Source organism: Colius striatus, chromosome 17 (assembly GCF_028858725.1).
Source record: "Colius striatus isolate bColStr4 chromosome 17, bColStr4.1.hap1, whole genome shotgun sequence".
In the NCBI taxonomy this organism is placed as follows: domain Eukaryota; kingdom Metazoa; phylum Chordata; class Aves; order Coliiformes; family Coliidae; genus Colius; species Colius striatus.
In genome coordinates this window covers 6,123,012-6,147,001 of record NC_084775.1, presented here as the reverse complement: position 1 = coordinate 6,147,001, position 23,990 = coordinate 6,123,012, and the positions used below count along the sequence as shown (strand labels likewise).

The 23,990-nt window shown below is 46.0% G+C and overlaps 3 protein-coding genes across 10 annotated transcripts in view; 1 reads left to right on the top strand and 2 right to left on the bottom strand.

Annotated features, from left to right (window-relative positions):
• Positions 1-1,272, bottom strand: part of LIMK2 (LIM domain kinase 2) — a 30,972-nt gene extending 29,700 nt beyond the window's left edge. Inside the window, exon 1 of the mRNA XM_062009612.1 lies at positions 1,196-1,272. Within this exon, the coding sequence (XP_061865596.1) occupies positions 1,196-1,211 (16 nt within the window). The 5' untranslated portion in view covers positions 1,212-1,272. The remainder of the gene's footprint in view (positions 1-1,195) is intronic.
• Positions 1,273-1,495: 223 nt separating this feature from the next.
• Positions 1,496-22,244, top strand: C17H12orf43 (chromosome 17 C12orf43 homolog). 7 transcript variants are annotated; one of them, XM_062009615.1, is made up of 11 exons: positions 1,496-1,683; positions 5,412-5,892; positions 13,877-14,187; positions 16,289-16,527; positions 17,608-17,725; positions 18,380-19,222; positions 19,499-19,544; positions 20,381-20,479; positions 21,016-21,089; positions 21,407-21,494; positions 21,882-22,244. In XM_062009615.1, the coding sequence occupies exons 6-11, from the start codon at positions 18,829-18,831 to the stop codon at positions 22,219-22,221; spliced, it is 1,041 nt and encodes a 346-aa protein (XP_061865599.1). In that variant the 5' UTR covers positions 1,496-1,683; positions 5,412-5,892; positions 13,877-14,187; positions 16,289-16,527; positions 17,608-17,725; positions 18,380-18,828; the 3' UTR covers positions 22,222-22,244. The 7 variants fall into 7 exon arrangements, with proteins under 7 accessions (XP_061865599.1, XP_061865604.1, XP_061865598.1 ...); XM_062009620.1 differs by having other exon boundaries at positions 5,303-5,565; XM_062009614.1 differs by having other exon boundaries at positions 5,303-5,892.
• RNF185 (ring finger protein 185) lies at positions 1,742-15,997 on the bottom strand. 2 transcript variants are annotated; one of them, XM_062009627.1, is made up of 7 exons: positions 15,924-15,997; positions 10,736-10,961; positions 9,122-9,140; positions 8,365-8,477; positions 7,777-7,831; positions 5,742-5,859; positions 1,742-4,290 (listed from the first exon to the last, which is right to left on the bottom strand). In XM_062009627.1, exons 2-7 carry the CDS (start codon positions 10,915-10,917, stop codon positions 4,193-4,195), a joined length of 585 nt encoding a protein of 194 aa, XP_061865611.1. In that variant the 5' UTR covers positions 10,918-10,961; positions 15,924-15,997; the 3' UTR covers positions 1,742-4,192. The 2 variants fall into 2 exon arrangements, with proteins under 2 accessions (XP_061865611.1, XP_061865610.1); XM_062009626.1 differs by lacking the exon at positions 15,924-15,997 and adding an exon at positions 15,478-15,917.
• Positions 22,245-23,990: the final 1,746 nt, after the last annotated feature.

The window sequence follows — 23,990 nt, the reverse complement described above, 5'->3', positions numbered from 1 at the left end:
GTCAATGACAAGGGTTAAAAACAACCAAGATGAAGATCTCCTTTGTTTTACACAAACAATTACCACAGAGAAAACACTTGTTCCTCCACCACACGAAAGCCTGACCCTTGCCAGCAGATGGGCAGTACCCATGGAGGCATCCAGGCTGTAGGGTCAGACACGATTCACTCCCATGTGACACCGGGGAGAACATGTGTGCCCTCCTGCTCTCTGGAGCACTGACAGCGGTGCCTGACCTCAGTCTGCACGACAGAGTAAAGGTTAGGAGAGACTTGGAAAAGGCTGTCACTACCAAAGAGACCTGGAGATAAACAGCAAAGCCACGTGTGCCCATGCCTCCATGGGCAGGCAGCCGATGCTCCTCTCCCAGCAGCACAAGGCCTGGAAGTCAGCTGAACGTCTGGGACTGCTGCCACTCTGCAGCCCGCAAAGCAGCCCCTTCACCTCTTCTGAGCCACGAGCACAAGATGCAAACGCCCATACAGACCGTGCATCCTATTTAAGGGAATTTAACCACTAATGACCAAACCACAGGTGACTAAAAGCAACAGATATTCGTCCACAACGGTCCTACAGAGCTTTACTCGGGAGGTTCCGAACGTCAGGCAGGAGTTACTGTGAGCTGCGGTACTACAGCTGTTTAACGGTGCCCCGCAAGGCTCATCAGGAAACGAACAGTGCCGTAGTCACCCGAAACTGCGCCGGTATCCAGGAGAAGTGACGGAAATGAAAAAAGCAGAGCAGGAAACAGTGCGAGGGAAAAGCAAACGGACATAATCCATGTAACAGGTCTGTCAAGTCCCCCAGGACAGGAGGAATGTTACAGAGGCGGCCAGCAAGCACCAGCAGCAGCGGCCCGGGGGGGACCGATCCCCGCGGGAAGCGCAGGGCCGCGCGCACAGCGGCACTGCCGCGGCGCGGGCGAGCGGCCGGCCCCCGCGGGCAACCGGGCAGGACCCTGACCCGTGCTGAGAGCGGGCCGGCCGGCCGCGAGGAGCAGCCTCCGCCTCCGCTCCTCGCCCGTCCCAACACAGCCTCGCACCTGCCGCCCCGCTACAGCGCCGGCGGACCGGCACGGCGGCCGCTCGGCGGGATGAGAGCCACGGCGCCGAGACCGCGGCGGCCCCGCGCTGCCCCGCAGGGCGGCCCCGGCCCGGCCCGGCCCGGCCCGGCCCCGCGCGGCCCCGCGCCTCACCTGGCAGCGCCTCCATCCCGCGCGGCCCCGCGGCTCCCGCGCGCCTGACGTCAGCCGCTCCGCACCTGGCCCCGCAGCGCGGCCCCGCGCGCCCCCGCCCCTCTGCCCCTGGCCGCGCTCCCGGGGCCGCCGTCGCCCCGCCCCCTTCCTCGCCGCGGGCCAATCGGCACTCCGCCTCCCTCACAACCACGGGCCAATCCCGGCTGTCCCTGGCGGGGGCCGTCCCGCCCCTTCCGCGGCCCGCACCAATGACAGCGCTGCCACGCCCCCGTCTCCTCCCCGCGCGCCCCGTGGCGGGCAGCTGAGGCGGGAGCTCCCCGCGGGCCCTGCCTCCGCCCCGGGCCCTGCCCGCCCCGGGCCCTGCGCCCGCCCCGGGCCCTGCACCCCCCCCGGGAACGCCGCCACTCGCGGAACGCCGCTCCCGCCCCCCTGCGTCCCGCTTCTTGAGGCACAGACCGGCAACGGGCTCGTCCGCACCTCGCCTCCAGGTAGGGCACCGCGGCTCAATCCGCCCGCGCGGCGCAAAGCAACGGCGGCGACTCCGGGCAATGTAAAACCATTTTTTAATTCTAAATCACTTTCACAACAGTGAAAATTAGTGAACAGTAATGGTAATGCACTAAACACGCCAGTATGGGCTGTGTGCAGTCTGAGTACGAGAGGGAAGGGGTACGATACAAACAGCACACCGAGAAATAAGGTCAGAACAGATGTATTAACACTTTCAGGCTATTTCGTTCTTAGATTGCCAGAAAATAAGGGCGCTCAGTCATGTTTCTGCAGCCACTTCTGTCTAAATCCATTCTATCTCTTACCAACAGATGGAAAAAAAACCAAAGGCAGTAAGATTCCATATCTTAAAACATAAGTGTTAGTTAAATCAGTTTCAATACCTCTTGAACCTGTTGCAGTCACTTGTCTGTCTTCTTTATGGGAAGAAGGCTTTGAAGGGATACCACGTTCCTCTCCGAATGACTGCTCTTGGCATTGAGTTTCTCAATAAAAGGAGAAGGAAAACCGTCCCTTTTACTATCACATGAACTTTCCCTTCTCAACACCAGGTGGTGCTGCCTGCTCGTGAAAGTCAAAGCTGCAACACTGTACTACGGCCAGTTGTTTGTAAGAATGCAGTAAATAGCCTTTCTCCTAGAAAGGGTCCTAGTTACCAAGTTATGTACTTGAGAAGAACCACATGCAGTAGAATTTAAGCTTCTCAAAAGTGCCACACAACAGAAGTTGAAGCAACACTTCAATTACTTAGTTGAGCAATATATTCTGCCAGTAAGTCAGGTGTAAATTTGACTAGACGTGGCAAAATACTGCAGAAGCTTGCAACATTCTACTTGCCAGATGGATTTTTGGAGGTAGGCAAGTTAGACTTCAGTCATCCTCTGTCTTGATACTAAAAGTGAACAGTTTATAATTACATAAATAAGCTTCTACAACAATTAAAGTGTCCTGCCCAGGAACCTCATCCATACACTAGAAAAACCCTAGCTATTGAAACAAAGTTTTGATGAGTTGATTTGGTTTGTCAGTTGTCTGTCTATTGCCAGGGAAGTCACAATATCCATCCTGCAGGAAATCATTATGACCATCAGGAATCTGAATCAAAATAATCTAAAAACAGTAAGAGCAAAAAAATGGCATTGTCTAGTCAAAGAAGTAAGAAAACTGTTCATCTTGTTAGGGAATCTCTTGTATCTGGTCTTCTGAAGGAATCTACACAAATACATCAAGAGTACTCTTTAAAGCTGTATACCCAACGGGATTCCAAAACGGCTGCAGAGTGCCTTCTGAAATATCTTCCCCTCACCACATCAATGGTTGTGATCTTCTCCAGTACTTCAGATTAATCTCTTTGGTTGATACTGCAGAGACTCTTGCACCACAGCCACTGCCACGGCACGGTGTAGCTGTGTGCCCCTGTACAGAGATGCTCTTCCAAATGTTCCCGACTGAGGCATGTGCTAGCAAAGGCAGGAGCTCGTTTTTCCTCTTGTACAGTTTTACAGTATGACAAGCTTAACCTCAAAACTCAGGCAAAGATGCCTTTTGTTCCTCTCCATAAACAAGCTGAGTTCAGATCTGTAATAGGATTCTATTTGGAGTACATGACCTTACATACAAAGTCTCAAAGCCTGCAGAAGAATAAATGTAGCTACGGTGACAAGGTTGTGGGGGGATTATCTGTGAGTGCAGCCACAGGCTGCTGCACAGAACCAAGGAAGACAACACTGTTTAGTGAGCGAGGAATGGGCTGGGTGAGGCAGACAGGCACATCATACTGTTCAGCACCTCCACCCAGCTTGACAACGAGAGAATCTTCCAGTGTCTGGCTCCAGCAAATTCCGGCTTGAAAAATCTGCAGCATAAATTTGTATCCCTTCTTCTAACAGCCATTAGAAGTGCTTCAGGGGGGGGTTTCCATCACACCAGGAAATAACAGCAAGAAAACAAACCAATCTCCAAACCTGGTTCCGTTTGCGTTACGTGCTGTGCCTGAAGAGTCTCAGCAATGCTGCAGATGATTTCCTGAAGGAAGATGGATGTTGATGCAAAGCCATTAAACAACATCCACAGCTCTGGCAGATCCCTCGTGGTCGCAAAAAATGAGATCCAAATCACACTGCAGAAGTTTCTTTGCCTGCCCAGTCTACCCTGGGGCAACTGTCCCAACTTTCACATACACCTGGTGTCACTGATTGGCACAGGTTTTCAAAGCAGCACTCCTTTCAAGAGTGGAGCTCAAAGCTAGGCCCATGGTTTGTGTCAGGAACCCGTTGTACAAGACAGCTGAGTTGAAATACGCTTTTTAACCAATGTTTAATTTCCAACTCTGGTGCAAAACGTGCGATTCCTCATTGTGCTGTGGTACCACCAATACCTGAAGCCCACAGTTAACTATGGGACCAGACACCAAGAGGTTTAAAATGGGATGGGGATGCAGTTTCAGTGGCCTTGGTGGCCACAAATATACAGAATAATGGGGAGGATTTATGCAATCAACAACCAGAACATTATCACCAGAGCCACAAACAGGAAGAGGCGGGATAGGAACTGCTCATCCACGTATTGAGGAGTCCCTGGAACAGCTGGAAAACAGGAAGTAAAAAAATAGTTCAGCTCTTTCCTCTTCTCCAGAATCGTGTATATTCTAAACAAAGTACAGTCATAAACTGAAAGATATGCAAGAATCTACTTGGTGAGAAACTGTTGCCATTTCCTACCCTCAGACTGGCCAGCCACACTGGATGATCAGAAGGAAGACAAGCAGCTGCTCCCTAAATCAAGACTCATGGTAAATCTGCTCCTGACTAATGGCAGCTCCATGTGCTGGAGTACGTGCAGGGCTGCTCAGAGTACTTCTAGGGACAGTGCTGTGCTAAGTGCACTGCTTAGCTAAGTTCACTGTCTCCATCCCACAGAACTTTATCACATCTGAGCACTCTTCCCCATCAAGATGAAGCAACTCTAAGGAAATGGTAAAATTGTCAAAGCTGTGTGTGTAGCCTTGAGCAAGTAGTGAAAAGCACACATTCTGGAACTGCTGTATTGAATCCACAGACAAAAATCAGATAAAGGAATTGTTTAAATTATGGCTGTTACAACAGCATATACCTACATACTCCGGGGCTCAGTCACACCTCCACACAAATCATCAGTGGACAGGGAAGTATAGTTAATATAGGCAAGTTAATTTGACCCAAGGACAGCCCAGGTCCTTGGCAGCAGAGATGTGACATGAAGAATGTGCTTCTGCTTCTCATCATTCCTATGCCATGTGACATGGTAAAGGAAGATTTGCTAGGTACAACCTTTCACAGAGGAAGTCAAAAACATCCAGAGCAGTAGGTTTTCTTGTTCAAAACAAGTAGTTTGTCTACAGTGAAGATGGAGAGGAGGCTTTCTGGGGATTACTTAGTTTTTAGAGAGTGAGGCCACTACTTGGAGTAACCCAACTGTTTTTTCTTAAAACCAGTAAAATTACTTCACCAGAAAGTTAATGTCTGTGAAATACAGATTATTCTCTCGCAGGAACAATCTTTGCTGTCATTCTTTCGTGGTACAGAGACCCAGTTAAAATTTTTCCATCTCATCTTTCAGGAAATGGACCTTCCCTCTCATTTTCGAAAGACTGGTCTCCTTCATACACCCCTACTGACTCCTGGTTGTTATTATTAGAAACTGCAATCCAACTTGTCTCATTTTTCAGAAGTCCCCTGGAGTGCCTGAAGAGACATTTGCATTAAGGGAAGAAGTCTCTGGTGCCACTGTCCCTCCTCAGTTCTGCTGTCCTCTCAACAGGGCCTTCATCAAATCACATGCAAGTGACAAACTTGCTTCTTATAAGCATTTGTACAAAACAGGTAAACACAGACTGTTCTCTGCGAGGTGTTCTCCCTTATTCTGTGTTTCCTTAAACCACACTGACTCACAGCACCATTCAGAAAGTTTTGCCATGTCCCAGGCTATTAGTTTACAAGTTAAAGGGAGTTTGTACAGCTTTGTGCCAGGGCTCTGGAGCAGACAGGGTGCAGGGTACCTGGAGGAGGTCGCCCGTCGTTTATGTTGAATGCTGTTGCAAATATACCAAAGGGAAATGCCCCAATTCCAAAGGACATTTGGAAGCCGCCATCGCCAAAACCAAAGCCCTGGAACCCCTGCAGAGAATGGAGTGACAGAAGAGAAAAAAGGTACCAATCATTTAAAGGCTATTTCAGAATATTTTGTACAAGTGCAGACATTCCCTTCTCACTGCCTTTCCTACAGCTGAAGCAGGATCATGCTGTCTGTCAACTTTCAGTCTGCCACACTTAGTTCTGGTTTTAAAATGTTTCAAGTTGCCAGAGCAACCCAAAAGTTTGGTAAGACAGAAAACAGGAACTGCAGTTCTTGTTTGGAGGCTATAAATTAACAAAAGTGTTTCTGTAACGTTTCTCAACTTAAAATAGTACACATCTGACAACACATCAAAATCAACATTGCCAGTTTATTTAGAATGTCTTTAAAATGTATAAATAATTCTGTATTAATAGCCATTAGCCATGTAACTATAAGAAAGGGATTGTAAAAAAATAATCGGCCATGATTTGCATGATACACGAGCATCACTTCAACATTCAGCAAAGTGATAAATTGCCAGTGGAATGCATAGAGCATTACAGAGAAGAACAGAACAATAACAACAACAAATTACCAGGGGGACTTCAATTAAGTTGGTAGATAAAGTCATCTGGGGCAGGAATGCAAGACATAAGGAAAGGAGGAAAAAAGGAAGAGTTACAATGCAACAACATCGACCCCTATGGGATCCAGACTTAAATTCTGCATCAAGTCAAAAGTCTTCTGAATCAAGATGAATCCTGCTGTATACAGGCAGCATACAGTTCGAGAACCAACTGGCTATAAACCTAAGTAGTTGTATCACGTTAAAAAACTGTGGAGAGCTCACAGTCACCATGTTCTGTAATCTAGCAAACTCTCCTTTGGTCTCAGAATGAAAACAGATACCAGTTCTGACAACTCATCTGGTCTGTCACCTCCAAACAGTGGGAGGACAAAGATAACCCAGACATTTCTGGGTTGATCCTGTATTTGAGGAGTTAAGTCTCTTGACTATGCTCTTCAGGTGTTTTGCCATGAGCTATCGGGATCAGCAGAGCACTCTGCATGTCAGGTCCTGCACCCAGAGGAAATAGGACAGCAGCATCACTACTGCTATGTCTTTGCACCAGCTTCCTCAGACTTATGGCAGCACCAGCTTAAGGTTCAAATCAGGTCTAGCTGCTGATTTAATAAGGCAGCAACTCCCCAGTGAAGGAGAACAACCAAGCTCCCAATATATTCCCAATACAAAAATGTTCCTTAATCACACCCAGCAGAGTTGTTTGCTTGAAGCATCAGGTATATAAATGCTCTCTGAGGACCTCAGGCTGAGTTACATGGAAATATGCAGTTGTTTCATCAGGCCATGCTCATTGCTATTGTGCTATTGTGATCTGTCCTGATGGCTACTCCCACGTCTGTTCAAGCTATGCCAGCTGCTGTTTACATTCACTCTATGTAATCTCCCCAACCACAGATCCCTCTTCAAATTAACATGTGATCCCTCTTCAAATTAACCTGTATCCAACAGTTCTCTAAATTCTCTGCACAGTAATATCCCATAGAGGTGCTAGAAGCGGTGATAGTGCCAAAAAAGCTCACAGATGAATTATACAATTCCATGACAGGAACAGTTTGACAGAAATATATTTGCACAAACCTTTCAAAGCAAAGCGTTCCTTGTTCCTTAAACAGTCAAGTTTCAAGTGGAGCATTTGCAGTGATGCCACACAGGGCTGTTTTCATGAAACACTATTCAAGTTAGCCCATTCTTTGGGATGCTAAAGGTTACTATAGGAATGCACAGCACAGCAGCCATCAATTGTTCATGAAAAACCTAATGGGAATGTGCAGGAAATGCAAGCAACAAAATCCTCACACAGGATCTCTTGCACACTTCATGCCCTCCAGGATGAACAAATACCACCATCAATAAAAACAACTTATCTGCTTGAGCTTGCTCTCTAACTTACCCCTCTGTTCTCTGGTTCAGGTCTCTGTCCTTGGGGTCGGGGCGGAGTTTTCTCTCTGCAGGAAGTTGTGAAATTAGCTCAAGTGCAAGGATACGTGACAATAGTATCTGCAATGGCCTGGCTAATAAGACAGAACAAACATGGAGCACACTCTCCCAGGGCCAGAGCTGGAGGGAGAGTGAATGCACAAACCACCTAGTGATAGGAACCTCCAGCATAGCATCGTATCACTGAATTAAGATACTGCACTTCTGAGTAACAGAGTGCCATTGCAAAGGCTAGAATCTGAGCGCACTAATGTTTTACCTAAGTTTCTCCAGTCAGATAACATTCATTGCAACCTGACACTTGTAACTGACAATTAACAGCTAATTCAAATGAAAATAAATTGCCAGTTGAACAAGAAATGAGGTGTGCAAACCCAGCCCTGAAAAAGAAATATCTGGGAGCGGTCAGTTCTATCTGTCTTTTGACAATGTATCTAAAATTGCAAATCCAGCATTCTGGTAGCTTCATTTTAACACCTTAAACTAAACTACATCTCATCTTTAGTTTTCACAGAAAAGTAGTTTTATTTAGGCTTCTTACCTGGGATCCTGTTGCCCAGTGCTCCCTCTTCCATACAGAGGAATAACTTTATCTCGACTGATTCCTGCTTTGCATACAGGACACACTTGTCTGTTTGGCCTGGTCTCTAGCCACTAAAAGAAAGGAAGTTATATGAAAACTAGTAAAAGATGATGAAGACAACAACCTGCAAACCTCATTTGCAGTCTTTCAGAGACTTCAATTTCTCAGAAAGCCACGGAGAAAAACATTTTACTGAGTGACAAGTACTCTCCAAAGATTTTGGCTCTTGTTCTGGTGCAATCCTTCCTGTTGTGTGCCCATTCAGAACTGCACTGGACTAAAATATGAAGAAATAAACAGTACCAACAGTCCTGCGTAGCCCAAGGGCTAGTGTAGATACCCTCCTGTCATCTGTCTTTCTTATAATTGTACTACCATGTAAAACACTACATAAGCAAAGAGAAGTACACTGATTGGCACTTAAGACTCCAAACCAAACCCTTGTGAACTGTCTCCAGTAATTCTCCTACCCAAACTGGGAATACTCAGTGTTTTAGAAAATCAAAAGTGGGAGGTAAGTGGAATAGAATCTTACATTTTTGTTTTACTGAAAGAGCAGACTGCACAGTGTTGCACAGACAGTGGCATTAGCACACCGTGGGTACCCAGGGGACAAAGAAGCATGTTTGAAAAGCGGGGGATATTCCAGAGAACCAAGAGCTTTAATGAGTAACAGGAGCTGATGAAAGACAAAGTAAAGGGAACCCTGTCTTACCTGGTGCAAACAAGGCCAGCTGTGAGCATTCCCAGGACAATTTGTTCACAGAGCAGAAAAAGAGGGGAAGATAGAATTAGTTACTGACAATTCAACCCAACAAATATATCAAATGCAGAGCACAGCTTGGAGACAACAGAATCCTGGAATCCAGCTGGGCCAGTTCCATAACCTTCCATTAAAATAATTTTTAAAGGCACAGCCCAAGCCTGATCTCCACTTCTCAGGTTGTGCAATCAAAGTTGCTAACATGAGTCTCTGCATATCACCTTTGATTCCTGAGTCCTCATCCATACCAAAGGCCCATACAGAGGCTTACTTAATCTACTGATTACTGTACAGATTTTCTCTTCTGATACCATAGAAAGATATCCCTGAGCCAAGATTCAAATGAGGAAAATGTCAGTAAGGAGACTTCAGAAGAACACAAGGGAAATTTAGCTAAAACATCGGCCACATTCACAGAATCGTGGAAAAAATGAGGCTGGACAGTACCTGTGGTGGCCTCTAGTCCAACCTGAAACTCAGAGCAGGGTCAGCTATTGAGATCAGACCTGGTTGCTCGGGGCAGAAAAAATCCCCTTATAAAGACATACTCTTAAGATTAAATTAATATGGTAACTTTAAAAAGGTCAAAGACAGACAGGCAAGCTATGAGATGAAACTGCTAAGCAGCCATCTGCTTTCAGATCGGTCTTGACAACACTGTTCAGTCAAGATAGATGCTATTTTGAAGGTTCCATTCTTCCAAGTCCTTTTGTGCAATAATTCTAATTTTATCTTAACATGCCATCAGCAAGTAACTTTTCAGGTTTTTATTTCAGGAGGAGATGGGTTTTCAAACCTTTACACAGAAAAATGCTTTTTCAGGCCCCTTTTTATTAAAGGGCATGATTTAGCCTACTGTGTAAGATGAACCAGAAAACCCTACATTTTGCTTTGTCAATCCCTAGTAACTTCTTAATGTTCAAGAAGGGGTATACCCTAGACCAAGTTACCCAAATGAGCAATGCTGCACACTTACATTTGTGTGATATACTCGTGAGTCAGATCAAAGAACTGAAAAGTTCATAGCACAACTGCAATACCACAGGAAAGAAGAAATAGGCCACATGTAAAAGCTTGTTATAGCCTTTTTTCCCCCCTCATCAGTGGTTTCAAAAGGAATAAAGAGTAAGCTTGCAGGAAGTATGAAAACTACAATTTGGCCTCCAGAGGCTAGTTTCAGATGCAGGTTTAGGTATGCACAGGTCAGAAAGGAATTTAGGTCTGAACAAGATCTCTGTGGTAGGCCAGGCAGCACAAATAAACCACCACCTGTAACCAAGCAGCATCAATGTCTGAACTGTCTGTTTGGGGCTGCTTGTTTGTTTGCTTTTACAAAATAATCCAAAAGTATAGGAAGTTTAAGGTGCAAGAAACCTACTCCCTGGATCGTGAGCGAAGAAAAACAATTGAGGAACAAAACCAAACTGCTTCTAAACCAGATGCACGGTCCTTACACATTTTATACAAGACATTTTATTTGACACCTAGAATTATAAAAATATAGGCTTTTATGAGATCACAGATATGTAGGTGTTCTGGTTTATCTGTGGGGGCTCAAGTACTTACCAGAAGAGATGTCCACACAAGCTGATAACTGCATCCTTGGCAGTGTCTAAGCAGATGTTACATTCAAAAGTGTTGTCCTGATTAGCATTGTCACCAGTCCCGTTACTGCTACTGCTGCCACTGGTCCCTCCAGTACTGGAGTTCTTTGTTGATGCAGAAGTTGTGGGTCCTTTGCTTGCCATCCTGAGGAACTACCCAGACACGAGGTCAAGAAAATGTTGGAACCCTAGCAGTGACAAATGAAATAAAAGACAAAACAAAAAAGGTGACTTCTTGTCATTATAGCATTGCATTCTTGTCCTGTTCCAAACTGGTAGGGATTTATCTAACAAGCACTTGAATCCTGTTGTTGGGTTTAATTTAACACAGCCAAGAGGGAGCTTTTTTTAGAAACTAAGCTACTTTAATAAAGTCCTGTAGTATGACTGGGCTGATGTGACCTGTATTGTAAAGTTCCTGACAAGCAATTGAGATCCACAGCCAAAACAAACCTGTTGTATTTTCTCAGAAATGGCATTTGCTCTGAGAAGAATGAGCTCGTCATGTCATACGTGCTCTCCCAAAATTCAGTGTAAGCTGCAACTGTGAGTGCAGTCTGGAATGGGATTTCATCATGAAGCAATACACAGTTTGGACAGACTGCCTTGATGCACAATGTACATTCAGTGTTCGTTAGTCTGGCATGTTAATGCTAATAATGGCAAGCAAAGGTGGCTCTAGTTCTTCATTCATCCCATCAGCAGCATATTGCTGCTATTGCAAACATGTCTAGTCCTTTCAAACTGTCCAACAGTTCTAGTCTAGTAGTAACACAGAAGTGCTAAAAAATTTACTGTGCTTTAATTTGACTTTCATGCTCTCACCTCTCATTAACATAATAATTATCAAAGAACATTTTTATTTTGACAGCAACAACCTCTGCAGCCTAATTCCTTGATATGCAGATTCCAGAGTTTCTAAAGCTGAGACTCAGCACAAGGCATATACATTTCCAAAACCAAGCTTTTCTACCAGTACAGGATTTTAAAATCATGAAGTAAGAGTTTCAGCAGTTACAGAAATTAATTGACCAAAACAAAAATGTTAAAAATATTGCACAGTGCTCTTCATGAAACTCTGACATCAAGTTGCTGCTGCAGGGATATGAATACTTAGATAAGGTTGTGAGAGAAAAACAGGTGATTATCTGAACTTTCTGCAAGTGTACAAACAGTTAAGCATTTTAAAAGGGCAACCTGAATTTTTACAGAAGCTACATTCTTTGTAAACTTACCCCACAAGCATTAAAGACTTTCCTTAGTGGTCCCTCTTTGTAGCAGTGCTGAAGCAAAGGTGCAGGGCAGCAAAATAAAACCTCAATATCTCTGTTACTGGCAACAGCTTTTTCCATACACAACAGTCTCAGTGCATGGGCAAGACAGCATCACACTCAAGCCTCATGAAGGTATTGCAGTGAAGACACTCAGTTACAGCAAGCAAAATGTATTTTTGCAGAGCCTTTTCACTCAGTTACGTCATTTTGCACAGTGTCCCAGAAGGGCAGCTTTGTGTTCACAGATGCTGTACTTCAACATACACTGCTTTCAGCACTGCTGACTCTCAGCATTTCACACCATGACTTCATTTACACTCACCAGCAACATAGTTCACTGTACAAAATTAACATTCATGTTATTTCAAGGCAGATGGAAATGCTGCCAGCTCACAAACTGTATACTAAAGACACAGATTTTTCACACATCCTTACTACCAGAATCTTCAGACTATCTTGCTCAGTAGCTCAATGCTTGAAAACTCACCAACTTGGACCCACATATCAACATCAAGAAAACCTCCTTAAAGCTAAGGAGTTCAACACATTATAAAAAACACTACCAGCATTTTATGTAACGGGCACAAGTAATGGTTGTCTCTCATATCTTGACATATAACAGAAGGAAAACACGTACAAGAAGTAAATAAATTAATTTCTGTGTCCCTAAAACTAATGTGGAAAAAGGGATCCTTTTTTCCCAATTAAATTACTTCTATTTGATACTGTAAATCTGGAGACTCAAGGTAAAATCTGTACCTTCACACTTCCTTAAAAAACCCGTGGCTTTTCTAACTATGAAAAATAAACAAATAATTAAGTTATAAAGAAGTATGATGGAGAAATCCATAGGAATATCAGTAGTGTAATGGAATAAAGATGGTTGAGACAGAAGAAAGATCAAAGTGACGTAGCACAACAGGCACTGAATGTACTCTCTTAGGAGGAGGTCATTCCTTAGTCTGTGCTGGCATCCTCTCCTAATTATTTCTGCATAGGCTGATTGGGCCCAATGACCTATTAGGGTCTAACCAATTTAAAATATCAAAAATGTACCAAAAAACAACACTAAACATAATCCATCTTAGTCTGAAAAGCCTTCTCAAACATTTGCTCTTGTCCGTGGAATATGTTTAACACAACAAGGTCTGTACCAAGTGCTGTTGGGGCCTGTTCATCTGCCAATCACGCTGCACAGATACCAAGAAGTGAGCAGGAAACAGCAGCCAGTGACTAAACTGACATGGGATAATCATACACTGTGTCACTTGGGAGTGTAGCTTGTGAGTCCTAAAGTAGAAACTCAACTGCAAATTCAACTTGTTCTGAGTGTACAACAAGCTCAAAATCATTAAAATGTCACTTGAACTGCTTAAACTCTGAAACAAAACTTTTTAGGGGAAAAAAGCCCAAATCATAGGCAAACCACAAACTAAAAACACCCCACACTAATGCAACAGACCAAAGTAACCCCATTTGCATTTTGCTTTAGAGTTCAGAAGGAAGACTGTGATTACACTGGGATATAACATGACTTTTGGGGTTAAATAAACAGAATTTAGAGGCGCCAGTCCAAGTTTGCTAAACCCATGTCCTTTAGATCAGGTCTCTCAACTCAACCCTAGACATATGAGTAGCAAACAAAACAAGTGAAAGGATATAAAAGTCATCTCTGATCTTACTGCAAACACTGAAATATCTTCTATTTTTTCTTTCTTGTTTCTTATCTATCTAGATATTTACAGGAAAACAGTATTGTTGTCACTTAAAAGCCATCTATATTAGTGGTTTATTTCCTTTAAATCATGAGTCCTCTGATATCTCAACAGGTTGATCTGGAAATGACTGAATCACTGACATTTACTACATCCAAGAATCAAGAGGAGTAACAGATGAATAAGAAGCACAGAACCCATTTTCAAGCAGCCTTCTTAAATGAAGTCCAGTGAAGATGACATGGAAGTAAAGATCCACATTTAGGGATCCAGCACAAATCTCACCGAGGTGCATACAGAACAAGCATGGCTGAAAGAGCTGGTGAAACTGGACCTCTGGGAAGCAGATGGCACCTGGGACCTGACAGTTTGCTGACAACTGAGAGCTCAGGAGGTCCATGAATGAAGCAAATGCAGGAAAACTGGTAAGGTCTTTGTACAAATGCTGTGTATAAATCTTACTAATAAGAAAGAATTTTTACTCAAACACTTAAGACCTTAAATCTATAAATCTAGTGGGGGAATGGTATCACCATGAAATAAAAAGAGCACTGTTGGATGTAAAATTCTACTAGAAAGAATATTTTTTACTAATATATGTTTTTACTAATGACTTTCATTTTAAAGGATTCCTGGAATGAAACAACCCAAATCTAGTTTGTTTCTGAAACAAGATCTGATTTAGCTTCTGAACTTCTTCCTGTTTAAATCAAAGGGAAAACTTGTCAGGCTATTCTTCTTATTGCCACGGTGACAATGTCATTTTCAGACACATATAAGTTTTATAAATGTTAGAAATTCTATCTAAATCTAAAAATATTACTCAGTTTATATAAATACACCCACTCATAAGTTTGACAAAATTCTTATCTTAACCTATCACAATTGCTTGGTTTTCAAGTAAAACTACCAGGCAACCTCTGCTGGTAACTGCTGACAGTGCCTAGAAGAAAGTACATTTACTTCTTGGCACTCGTTTTTACATCTTAGTAATGGGGGACAAAGTCCTGCTGTTAATCATTAAATATACATTTCTCTCTTGCTACCTTTTTACTCTCTTCTGTTCCCCAAACATGTTACATTTTAACACCTCAGAAACATTTTCTGAGCTCATCCTTTCACTTCCTGTACAGCCTCACGTACCTGTTTCTCACTGTTACCCGTCAAGAGGCCAGTCTCGCAACAAGAGCCATTTGCCTCACAGACCAACGTGCCTTTGCTTGGCCTCATTTCATTAACTGGGATTCTGCAACGTACACCTGTGTTGCAGCAGTTGCTGCTTCCAGGGTAAGAGCCCCACAGAACAGCTCTTGGCAGCTCAAGGATTCAGTATACCTCACAAATGCACAACACTGTTATAAACTACCAACAAAACCCCTAAATTATTGCAGTAACTTCTTTTCTTAGTCATTCTATACAAGTATAATGTAGACTCCCAGAAAATGTTGCACAAGTCTTTAGACAAAGATTTTACCCTCTTAGCTCATAAAGTCCAAGGGGAAAAAAAAACTGATACAACCAGTTGGGTAATAGTGCCTGAGCATTCTCCTGGCTTGGAGTGTTATGTAAAACATTAAATGCTCTCTAAGTGGGCTAAGCAGGCTAGCAGCAAAATGTAAAAATAAAGTAGTTATGTTGTAGTTTAAGGAGTAATAAGCGATTCCCAGCGGAAAAAAAAATGACATGTACCAGAAGCTAAGGCTTTGCGACCATACCTAGAGCCAGACATTTATCTAACGCGAAACGGGCGCTCCTCCTCGCCGAGGGCTTCAGCTCTGCCGCAGAACGCGGGGGACGGGCTCCGGCAGCCCTCCGAGCACGGGGGTTCGGAGCGAAACCCTCGCAGGCAGCGCCGGGCCCTGCGCGCCGCCGCGGCCCCCGGGCCGGAGCTCCGGTAACGAGGCCGGCACGCACCGGGCTCGCGGGCCGGCGAGCGGGGCCGCGGACTGCCACCGGGGCCGGGGCTCCCGCGCCGCCTCCGCCCCACTCCGACCGTCCCCGCCTCACTCGCTCCAAGCGGGCGCGGGCGGCTCCGGCCTCCCAGCGGCCCCCCGGGCACGGCTCGGCCCCGGCCTTGCTCCTTTCGCGCCGCGAAGCCGCCACCCGGCCCCGGCTTCCCCCACCCTCCGCCTCCAGCCGCGCCGGGCTGGGCTGGGCTCACCGGCGGCTCCCGCTGCTCCCCCGCGGCAGCCCCGAGCCGCTCCCCTGCCAGCGGCCGCCGTCACCTGATCGCCCGGAAGCCCGGCCCTGACGGAAGGGACCGGCCTGCCCGCCGCCGCGCTGGGCCGCGGGGCCGCGTTCCGCCCGCCCGCAGCTCCCCCGCGGCCCTGCGCTGCCCCGGGCGCCACAGCCTGGCGCCGCTTGGCGCTGCCGGACCGCCCGTCCTGCCCCCGAGCCCCCGCGGCGGACGCTCGGCCGGTGGTTACCCCAGCGAGGGACGGTGGGGAGCGAACCGCCGGCGCTGCTCGGCCGCCACCGCCTCTGCCTGCGCGCTCCCGCTGACTCTTGGCTCTCTTACTATTGCAGTTTTGATCATTGCGAGGTGTTGCGGGGGCCGCGTCCCAACGCCTGCCTCCGAAAAGAGCAAAGACTGTTTCTCATCAACAGCAGCAAGTGTTCGGCCCAAGCAGGGAAGGAAGGAAGGAAGGAAGGAAGGAGGAAAGGAAGCTTTGAGGGAAACGAATTGTTGAAGTGAGTGTGCAGAGCAGTAGGATCCGAGCAGAGGAGCATACCCAGGTGGGATGGGAACACACGGCTTCGTAAAGGTACTTACACAGCTGTGAGAAACCACAGAGAGAGGGACAAAAGGGAGGGTGAGGAGGGAACCTGCTGTCTGAAGGAGAGGTCAGGTCTGAGAAAGGTGATGAGAAGGTGCCTTTAAAGGGTCTTGTCTGTGCTCTGAGGACATCACACCAGTCCTGAGCACACCAAGGTGGAAAACAACACAAAACTGCTTGTTTTATACAGTGGAGAGTGGGTTAATCCCAAACCAAGCTTTCTCACTAAAGGTGATCCTTACAAGGGAATAGTTCAGAAGTTAGTGCTAAGAGAACCAGGGACATTGGTTCTGAAAAGTGGCCTGAGAGTACACAGCTCTAGTGTGAGGGTTGGGACATGCAAGCTGGGAAGTGTTCAGCAACACAAAGCCCAGCAGTACTGAGCCTCCATCCTGCTTTCAGTAGCACACAGGGCTGGCTAAACCCATGCCAAAGCACTTGCGCATCACACAGGAAAATCTGAGGTTGAGGTGAAGATGAAGATAGTATGTGATAATGCTGGTGCTTAGGGCATTCAGGAACACTCTGTAAAGCTGCCCTGCCAACGCTAGCAGTGTATTGCCTGGCTGGGAACACTTCCTCATCAAAGCAGGCAAGCTCATGTTCACCAAGGCAGTGAAGCAGCAGCAGGGTTTAGCACAGCTTCAGCATTCAAGCAAATAAAGGACATCACAGTGCAGTATCCGATTAATAAGGAGTTAACAAGGCCCCAAGTGGGTAAATGACATCCTCCAGATGCTGATTAGAACAAGGATGAGCTTGTGAGATTTGGACCAACTTAGACTAGTCACCATGTGTGTCTAGAGTCAAATAATGTCAGTATAAAAAGTAAAAAATGGTTGATTTTTTGCTACTATAATCATGGGAATGCGTAATGCTCAGAACAGTCTTTATTGTTTGGGTGTCATACAATAACTAAAGCAATCTGAAAAGAAACAGTTACTGCCATAGATAACATAGCCAGGGAACCTTTTCACTGCCCAGATGTCTGAAGTCTCAGAAGGATGGGATTCTGTTGTGATGCATTCCTGTAAGGGCTCATTTGCAGTACCCCTGTTCCACTTACAGCAGGTGCTTTCTTTTTAAAATGGACAACATCCAGAGACAGACAATGAATGAAGCTGGATGAATGGGAAGAGTGGTATACAAGGAGAGAAGGAAAATGTTCATCTTGTTTACAGCTAAGGTAAAGAGGAGAGGAACAGGCCTGTGTAAAACAGCAGGTCACCTGGGGAATATAGGTGGGACATTCAGATTTACTCCTGTTGCCACAGAATAATTACATTGAATGGCAATAATCAGTGATGCAAGGGAATACTTTCCTTACAGAGTTAAGAGATGAGCCTTCCAGGAGCTGTGGATAATGGGGCCAGAAATACAGTTTATACTTATGGGTAGTCTCATGGTGCAGTGCAGCTGGTAGCCAGTGATTCTGTAGAGGTAGAAAAGCCTTGTGCTCTGGTTGCCAGTTCATTCTGGTGTGTGTGTGAGAAAAAAATACTTGGATTTATTCACCTTTTTATCATCTACCTCATAAGATTGTAAAACATAATGTTGATACATATGGTACACAACCCCACTCCTAGAACTCTGAAAGCCACACATGTATGAGGAATCCAAGTCCTCGAGCCTCTTACCAGTATTTCTCTCACCACTTCTCTCTGGTTTACTTGTATTTTCACCCCAATAGTACCTTAATTCACTACTAAACCACATCTAGAAATGCCCTTCCATCCTTGACATTTCTATGCAGGAGTTGCTATCCTGTCTGTGGCCCTTTGCCTTTGTTCACAAGAGCCGTTTCCAAGAGCTTCTGCTCATTTCACTCTTCTGTTTTCAGTACCACACCAGAAAGGTGGGAGACCAGACAGCTATTCCTGGTACATGACATGGTGCATTTGTCTACCCTTTTCTGGATCGTAGCTCTGGAAACTGCCATCTTTCAGAGGGCAGGCCTGTAAACACACTGAGCTTCGCCTGAGCTGCAGGAGCAAAACATGCTGTGGAGCATCTGGTGCCTGACATCTGTGAAGGCAAATAACCAAGCTGAAACATGGCCACAATCTGTTACAGAAACCCCGCTGCCTCTAGCAGCCAGAAGTCAATGGCCAGGATGGTGTTGTCGAGCCAAGATGCAGATGCACTGAGGCTGGGTAATTGCTGATAACTTGGCTGTGCTTGGAACTCGTCACTCCGGATTTATGGACAAAGCCGTTGCAAAAGACAGGCAGAGGCGGTGCGTGTTTCCTTTGCCCTGCCAGAGGTGGAACTGGGTGCGCACTGCTGCTCATGTTTAGTTTGTCAAACCAGGACTCGAGGTGCCTCTCCGCTGAGCTGCACTCAGGGCCTGGAGCTGCCCGTGCCTGCCCCCGGCGGACATCTTGTCCGGGGCTGCCCTGGCGGACTACAGCTCCCAGCATGCCCCGCGGCCGGCCGGCCGGCGGGACTACAGCTCCCAGCGTGAGCCGTGGCTGCCGTCGCGCCTCCAAGATGGCGGCGCGCAGTGAGGGCGCGGGCCCGGACACGGACTCGGGCTCGGAGAGCGGCGGCGAGGCGGCAGCGCGGTTCCGGGAGGCTGCCTGGGACGGAGCCGCGCAGGCGGCAGCGCGGTTCCGGGAGGCTGCCTGGGACGGAGCCGCGCAGGCGGCAGCGGCAGCGGCGGGGCGGGCGGAGCCGCGCGGCGGTGAGAGGCCCGGCGTGAACAGGGGGCGGTGGTCTGGCGGCGGAGCGCTGCCGGCGGCGGGTGTCGGAGCCGCCGGCGCCCGGGGGAGCGGGGCGGGTGTCCGGGAGGGGCCGGAGCCCCGTCCCGGGCGGGGGGCCGACCCCAGCCTGCCCGGGGAAACGTGTCTCTTTCCTCTCTGAAGTGCTTTCCCCCGAACGTGGGCGTGCGTTGTCTTTCAGGCGTGATACCAGCGGGGATCGATGAGGTTCACCCTGCCTTTATTCCTTCCTTTGCCAGGTGCCTTTAGGAAGGGTCGGTTACAGCCTGCTCAGCCAAGCCGAAGGTATTTTCGCTTCTTGTTTCAGACTTAGGTTTTACTGATTAAAAAACTAATATATGTTATGTGTGTGCTACTTACAGGTGAATTCCTTGTGATGGTTCTGCAGAAGGGCCTGTACCCTTGTAGGAATTAGTCCAACCACAGTGTGAAATGCTGCTTAAATCTGGAAAAGCTAATAGGGTTTATAAAGTACATTTCTTATCCCTCTAACAGTGACAGAAAACAGAAAACTGACTCCTGCTGTCAGTTACAGTGTTAATTCCAACTGTCAGAAGCCTCCCCACTCTGAGTGCCCCGTGAGGGAATTGGTACAGTTACATATTTTTAAGTTTTGTTTTTCTTTAAAAAAAATGTTGCACTTGTAAAGGCCACCACTTGTCAGCTGGGAAGGAACAGCAGAGTTAGGAGCCTCGCTGTGGAGGTGATGCTGTCCTAGCTACATTTGCAGTGTTTCTGTAGGCTCAGACTTGAAGGCTGTCAGACAGGCACCTTAATAAAGCCCCGTCTTCTGAAACAGGTTTTGCACAAATTATGGCAGTACATGCAGGAACTACACATAAAAGGAGGCATGTCCTGACATCACTTGCTTTTGTAGGCTATTTCCATGAGAACAAGTCGTCCAATTACTGGCCTTGATAGAGATGGCTAAATGATGTTTAGGTCTCTCTTGAGAACTGAACTGCTGAGCTGTTTCCCATCTTCCTTATCAGCCTTCCCTATCAAGTATGAGTTGGTTGCAAGAGGGTAGGAGATTTTACAGTCCCTTATCTCCTGTTTGGGTGAGAGCACCAGATGTTGTTGTCCTGAAAAGCGATAATTGTTATTCTTATTTTAAACAGACATGAAGTCAATGGTCACAGTGAGGATGGAAATGAGCTACAGACAACACCCGAGTTCAGAGCACACGTTGCAAAGAAACTGGGAGCGCTACTGGATGGGTACTGGCAAAGCAATGCTAAATCAGTCTGGTCTGTGGGCGAAGTACACTGATGCTTTTGTGTGCTAACACCAGGAAATCCAAGATCTAAGTGCTACCTGCATATGGAGAAGTTGTTTCTCTTCACGTCTCTTTCGTTACTGTATTTAATGCAAACTTCCAATCTGCTGTGAACTAACCTGGCCACGTGCTGTGCTCCTCTGGTGAAGGCTCCCTCACAGCACTGCCTGGCTCCTTTTGCCTCTCTGGCGAGTGAGTTGTGGCGAGGAAAAAGTAGAATTTGGGTGCCTTAGCACTTTCATCCTTTAAAGGCCACCATGAGAATCCTTCATTTGTTCTTAAAACCCAACCCCATAACTGATTCAGGGTCGTGCTGGCAGTGTGCCCCGGACTGGGCTGCTGCTCTCTTTATTGTGTAAATATGGCTCTGGAAAACGTATTTAACGTCTCCCTAGACTCTTTTTTTCCCAAGAAGTACCCAACTTTAACTCAGTTTGCACAAACCTGTCTAAGATCTGACTGGGGTTTTCTATTCAGTTTCATCACTGTCTTGAAGGACTCATCAGGACCTTCCCAAACACCAGTGCAACAGTCTGACACTGCAGATGATGGTGAGTTTTAGTCACAGCCATTGTGGCTTTTTTGTGGCTTTGTTGGTTAAGTCATGACAAGCAGGATGGATCCTGCCTGTTGTCAGTTGTACACCCAACTGACTAATTTCACAACAGAAAGGTTTCTCTTGGTGTCCTGTGAAGGCTGTTACTTTGAAGCTGTGGTGTCTGTGCCCTGAGCCCTCCTGGGGAGTCCCAGATAAGTCCCACAAGCCCTATAGCAGTGCAGTACCAGCAGTGAGGCTTCCCAGGGACGTTGCTGTTGATGCTGTCACCTCTTTTCTATCGTGGCTAACATTTTCCTTTACATATTGTAGGTTTTCGTCTCTTCTCCTCCTCTGTCCCTGGAGACTGTGGGAGGTCAGAGCCTCGCCCTGCAGCGAGGAGACATCCAGTCAGCTCCAGGTGAGGCCCTCTCAGCTGCTTTGCCCCAGCAGTACTTTTACATCCCATGTTTCAGAGGCTGCTGGGACTCTTGTGAGGGAGTAGGAAGTGCTTGACAGATGTATATGTATGGCCCCCATATTTGACTAGAGCAGTCTTTTTTTGTTGTTTCTTTTTTCAGTAGTGGGGATCTAGAAATGTTTTTGGGAGATGTTCTTTCCTCTCCTAGTTTGTGTAAAGAACATCTCTGCCTTCAAACTGGTGAGATGCTAACTGTAGATATTGGAGTCCCAGAGCCACTGAGTGTTTATCAGGTGTTCCCAACTTAGATTGCTCTGCTTCTTGTGCTTTGGGTGGGTTCAAGGCAAAAGTGGAAGATAACTTCTGTTCCTTTTGTTACCTTTCCAGTGACACGGACAGTGACCAAGAGTGGCAAAGGTATCAGGAGGCTGCTGTGTCAGCCACAGACATTATGAAGCAAAGTGCTTTTCCTGCACTGTCTCAGGATTCCAGCCAGGATCAGAGTCAGGATTATGTAGAACACAGACAGGAAAAAAAGAAGAAGAAAAAAATGAGGGGAGATAAGAATATTCAAGAGAATACAGCAGAGTGTAACCAGACCTGCAAAGCTTTACCACGGCTGGTGTCTGCAAATGGACATCATGAGAGACAGGACAGCAGCCATGCAGAGAACTCAGTGGTGTCAGGAGTTGTGAAGAAGAAAAAGAAGAAGAAAAAGCAAGAATGAAGATTTTGCTCTGCACACAGCAGGTGATTATGATGGATGAAGGATGCTGAAAAAAGCACCTAACAACAAGAGTTGCTGCAGATGAGGGGAAATGAATTGACAAAGGTTCTGTTCTAAAAGCTCAGTGGCCTGAGAGTCTAATTAAGTGACTTCCTATGTTGTTGGTGTCCCTTGGGGACGGGAACATTGTTCTCCAAGCACAGCAGTTATCTCTGCTGCTGCTGCTTATGCAGACATAGTGTAAAAGGATGAAATACCGTGCAGAGACTTGCGTGACAGGGATATATTCATAGCTGCATCCCGCCTGGTCTGTTCACATCATGAAACCAAATCTTGTGTCCTGGAGAATGTGTATGATGAATTGAATGTGGTTTACTTGACAACAGATGATGAACTCCTTTTTTGCCTCCTCCTAGACACCTACTAAGAATAGCTCCAGCCTGGGGGAGACTCATTTATCCAAAGCATCCTATCCGATAGCAGAACCCCCTTATTTTTTTGCCTGTGGTCATCATACCAGTCTGTTGTTGAAACCTGCCATGTTACTAATCCCCTGTAATCTGCACCTCTCCAGGACCCCTGCATATAAACAGAGGGTGCACTGAGTCTGTTTCAGGGTTGTTATAAATAGGTAGTTCCGATGAAGTTATGTCCATTTAAATTTCTTTTTGTGTATATTTTTTCATGGTATTTGTTATTAAATTCTGCTACACTACTGGTCTTATATAATTTGGCAGGTTATGTGGCTTTCTTGGTGTATTTGGATTTATCCCCCAGTGGAGATAAAGATAGCTCTTTAGTTTCTTGGTGATCAGTGCTGTGATATTGCTACAGGATAGACTTAAAAGTTGCTGTGTTTCAATCCTTATTTTGGTTGATTATGATTTTTATCTCTCTGAAATACATACAGTAGGTTTTTACTGTCTGTATTCAGGAGATAAAAGCCAGATTAGAGAAACCAAACCAGTGAACTGTTGCTCTTTGAGCCTGGGAAAAGCCCAAATGTTTTCTTTCCTGCTGTAAGATCCTTGCTGTTTTTTAATCAAGAAAACACAGCACCTGGGCTTTCAGCTGCTTGGTGATCTAAACATTACCTTTTGACTTGTTTTACAGTGATTATTTTTATGCTAACTAGAAGTTCTAGGACAAGATTCCTTAGAGAATCTTGTTACTGAAATTACTCTCTTGAGTGTTGATGGTATCTAGAGGAAGTTCTTATCAATAAGAACTGTAAGGGACATCTGCAACTTTGAGATTTCCAGATATGGTGACCAAAGAGTTCACCTTTTCTTGTTTAATTCTCCCTGTTACTTTCACCTTCTAAGAGTCTTGAGCACGTTCTAGTCTTGAGGATTTTCATCCACTTTGGAGTTGAAAGAATTGCTCTGTTTCAGTCACAGAGACAAAAACCTTTTGGGGCTTTTCTCATGGCTGGGCAGTGACATATCAGCGATGTGAAAGTTGAGAGTAAATAGAGGAGAGGAATATTAGAAGAAGAATCATATAAATAGATCTGTAGAGCTAAAACACTTCACTTAGTTCAAGTAAGACTCTTAGACCCCAAAGGATGTGAGTGTCAAGAAGTACAGAATCTAGCCTACAGAGAAGCTAAGAGTGAACTGTGTTCTACAGGATGAGTGCAAGCTAACATCTTTATAGAGAGCAGCTGAGGGCAGTGCTGCTGTCTGTGGTGCTTGGAACCCCCAGGCCTGGTGCAGTGTCGGGGCCTGTGGGAAGGGCAGCACACACAGAATGAGAGTCCATGTGCT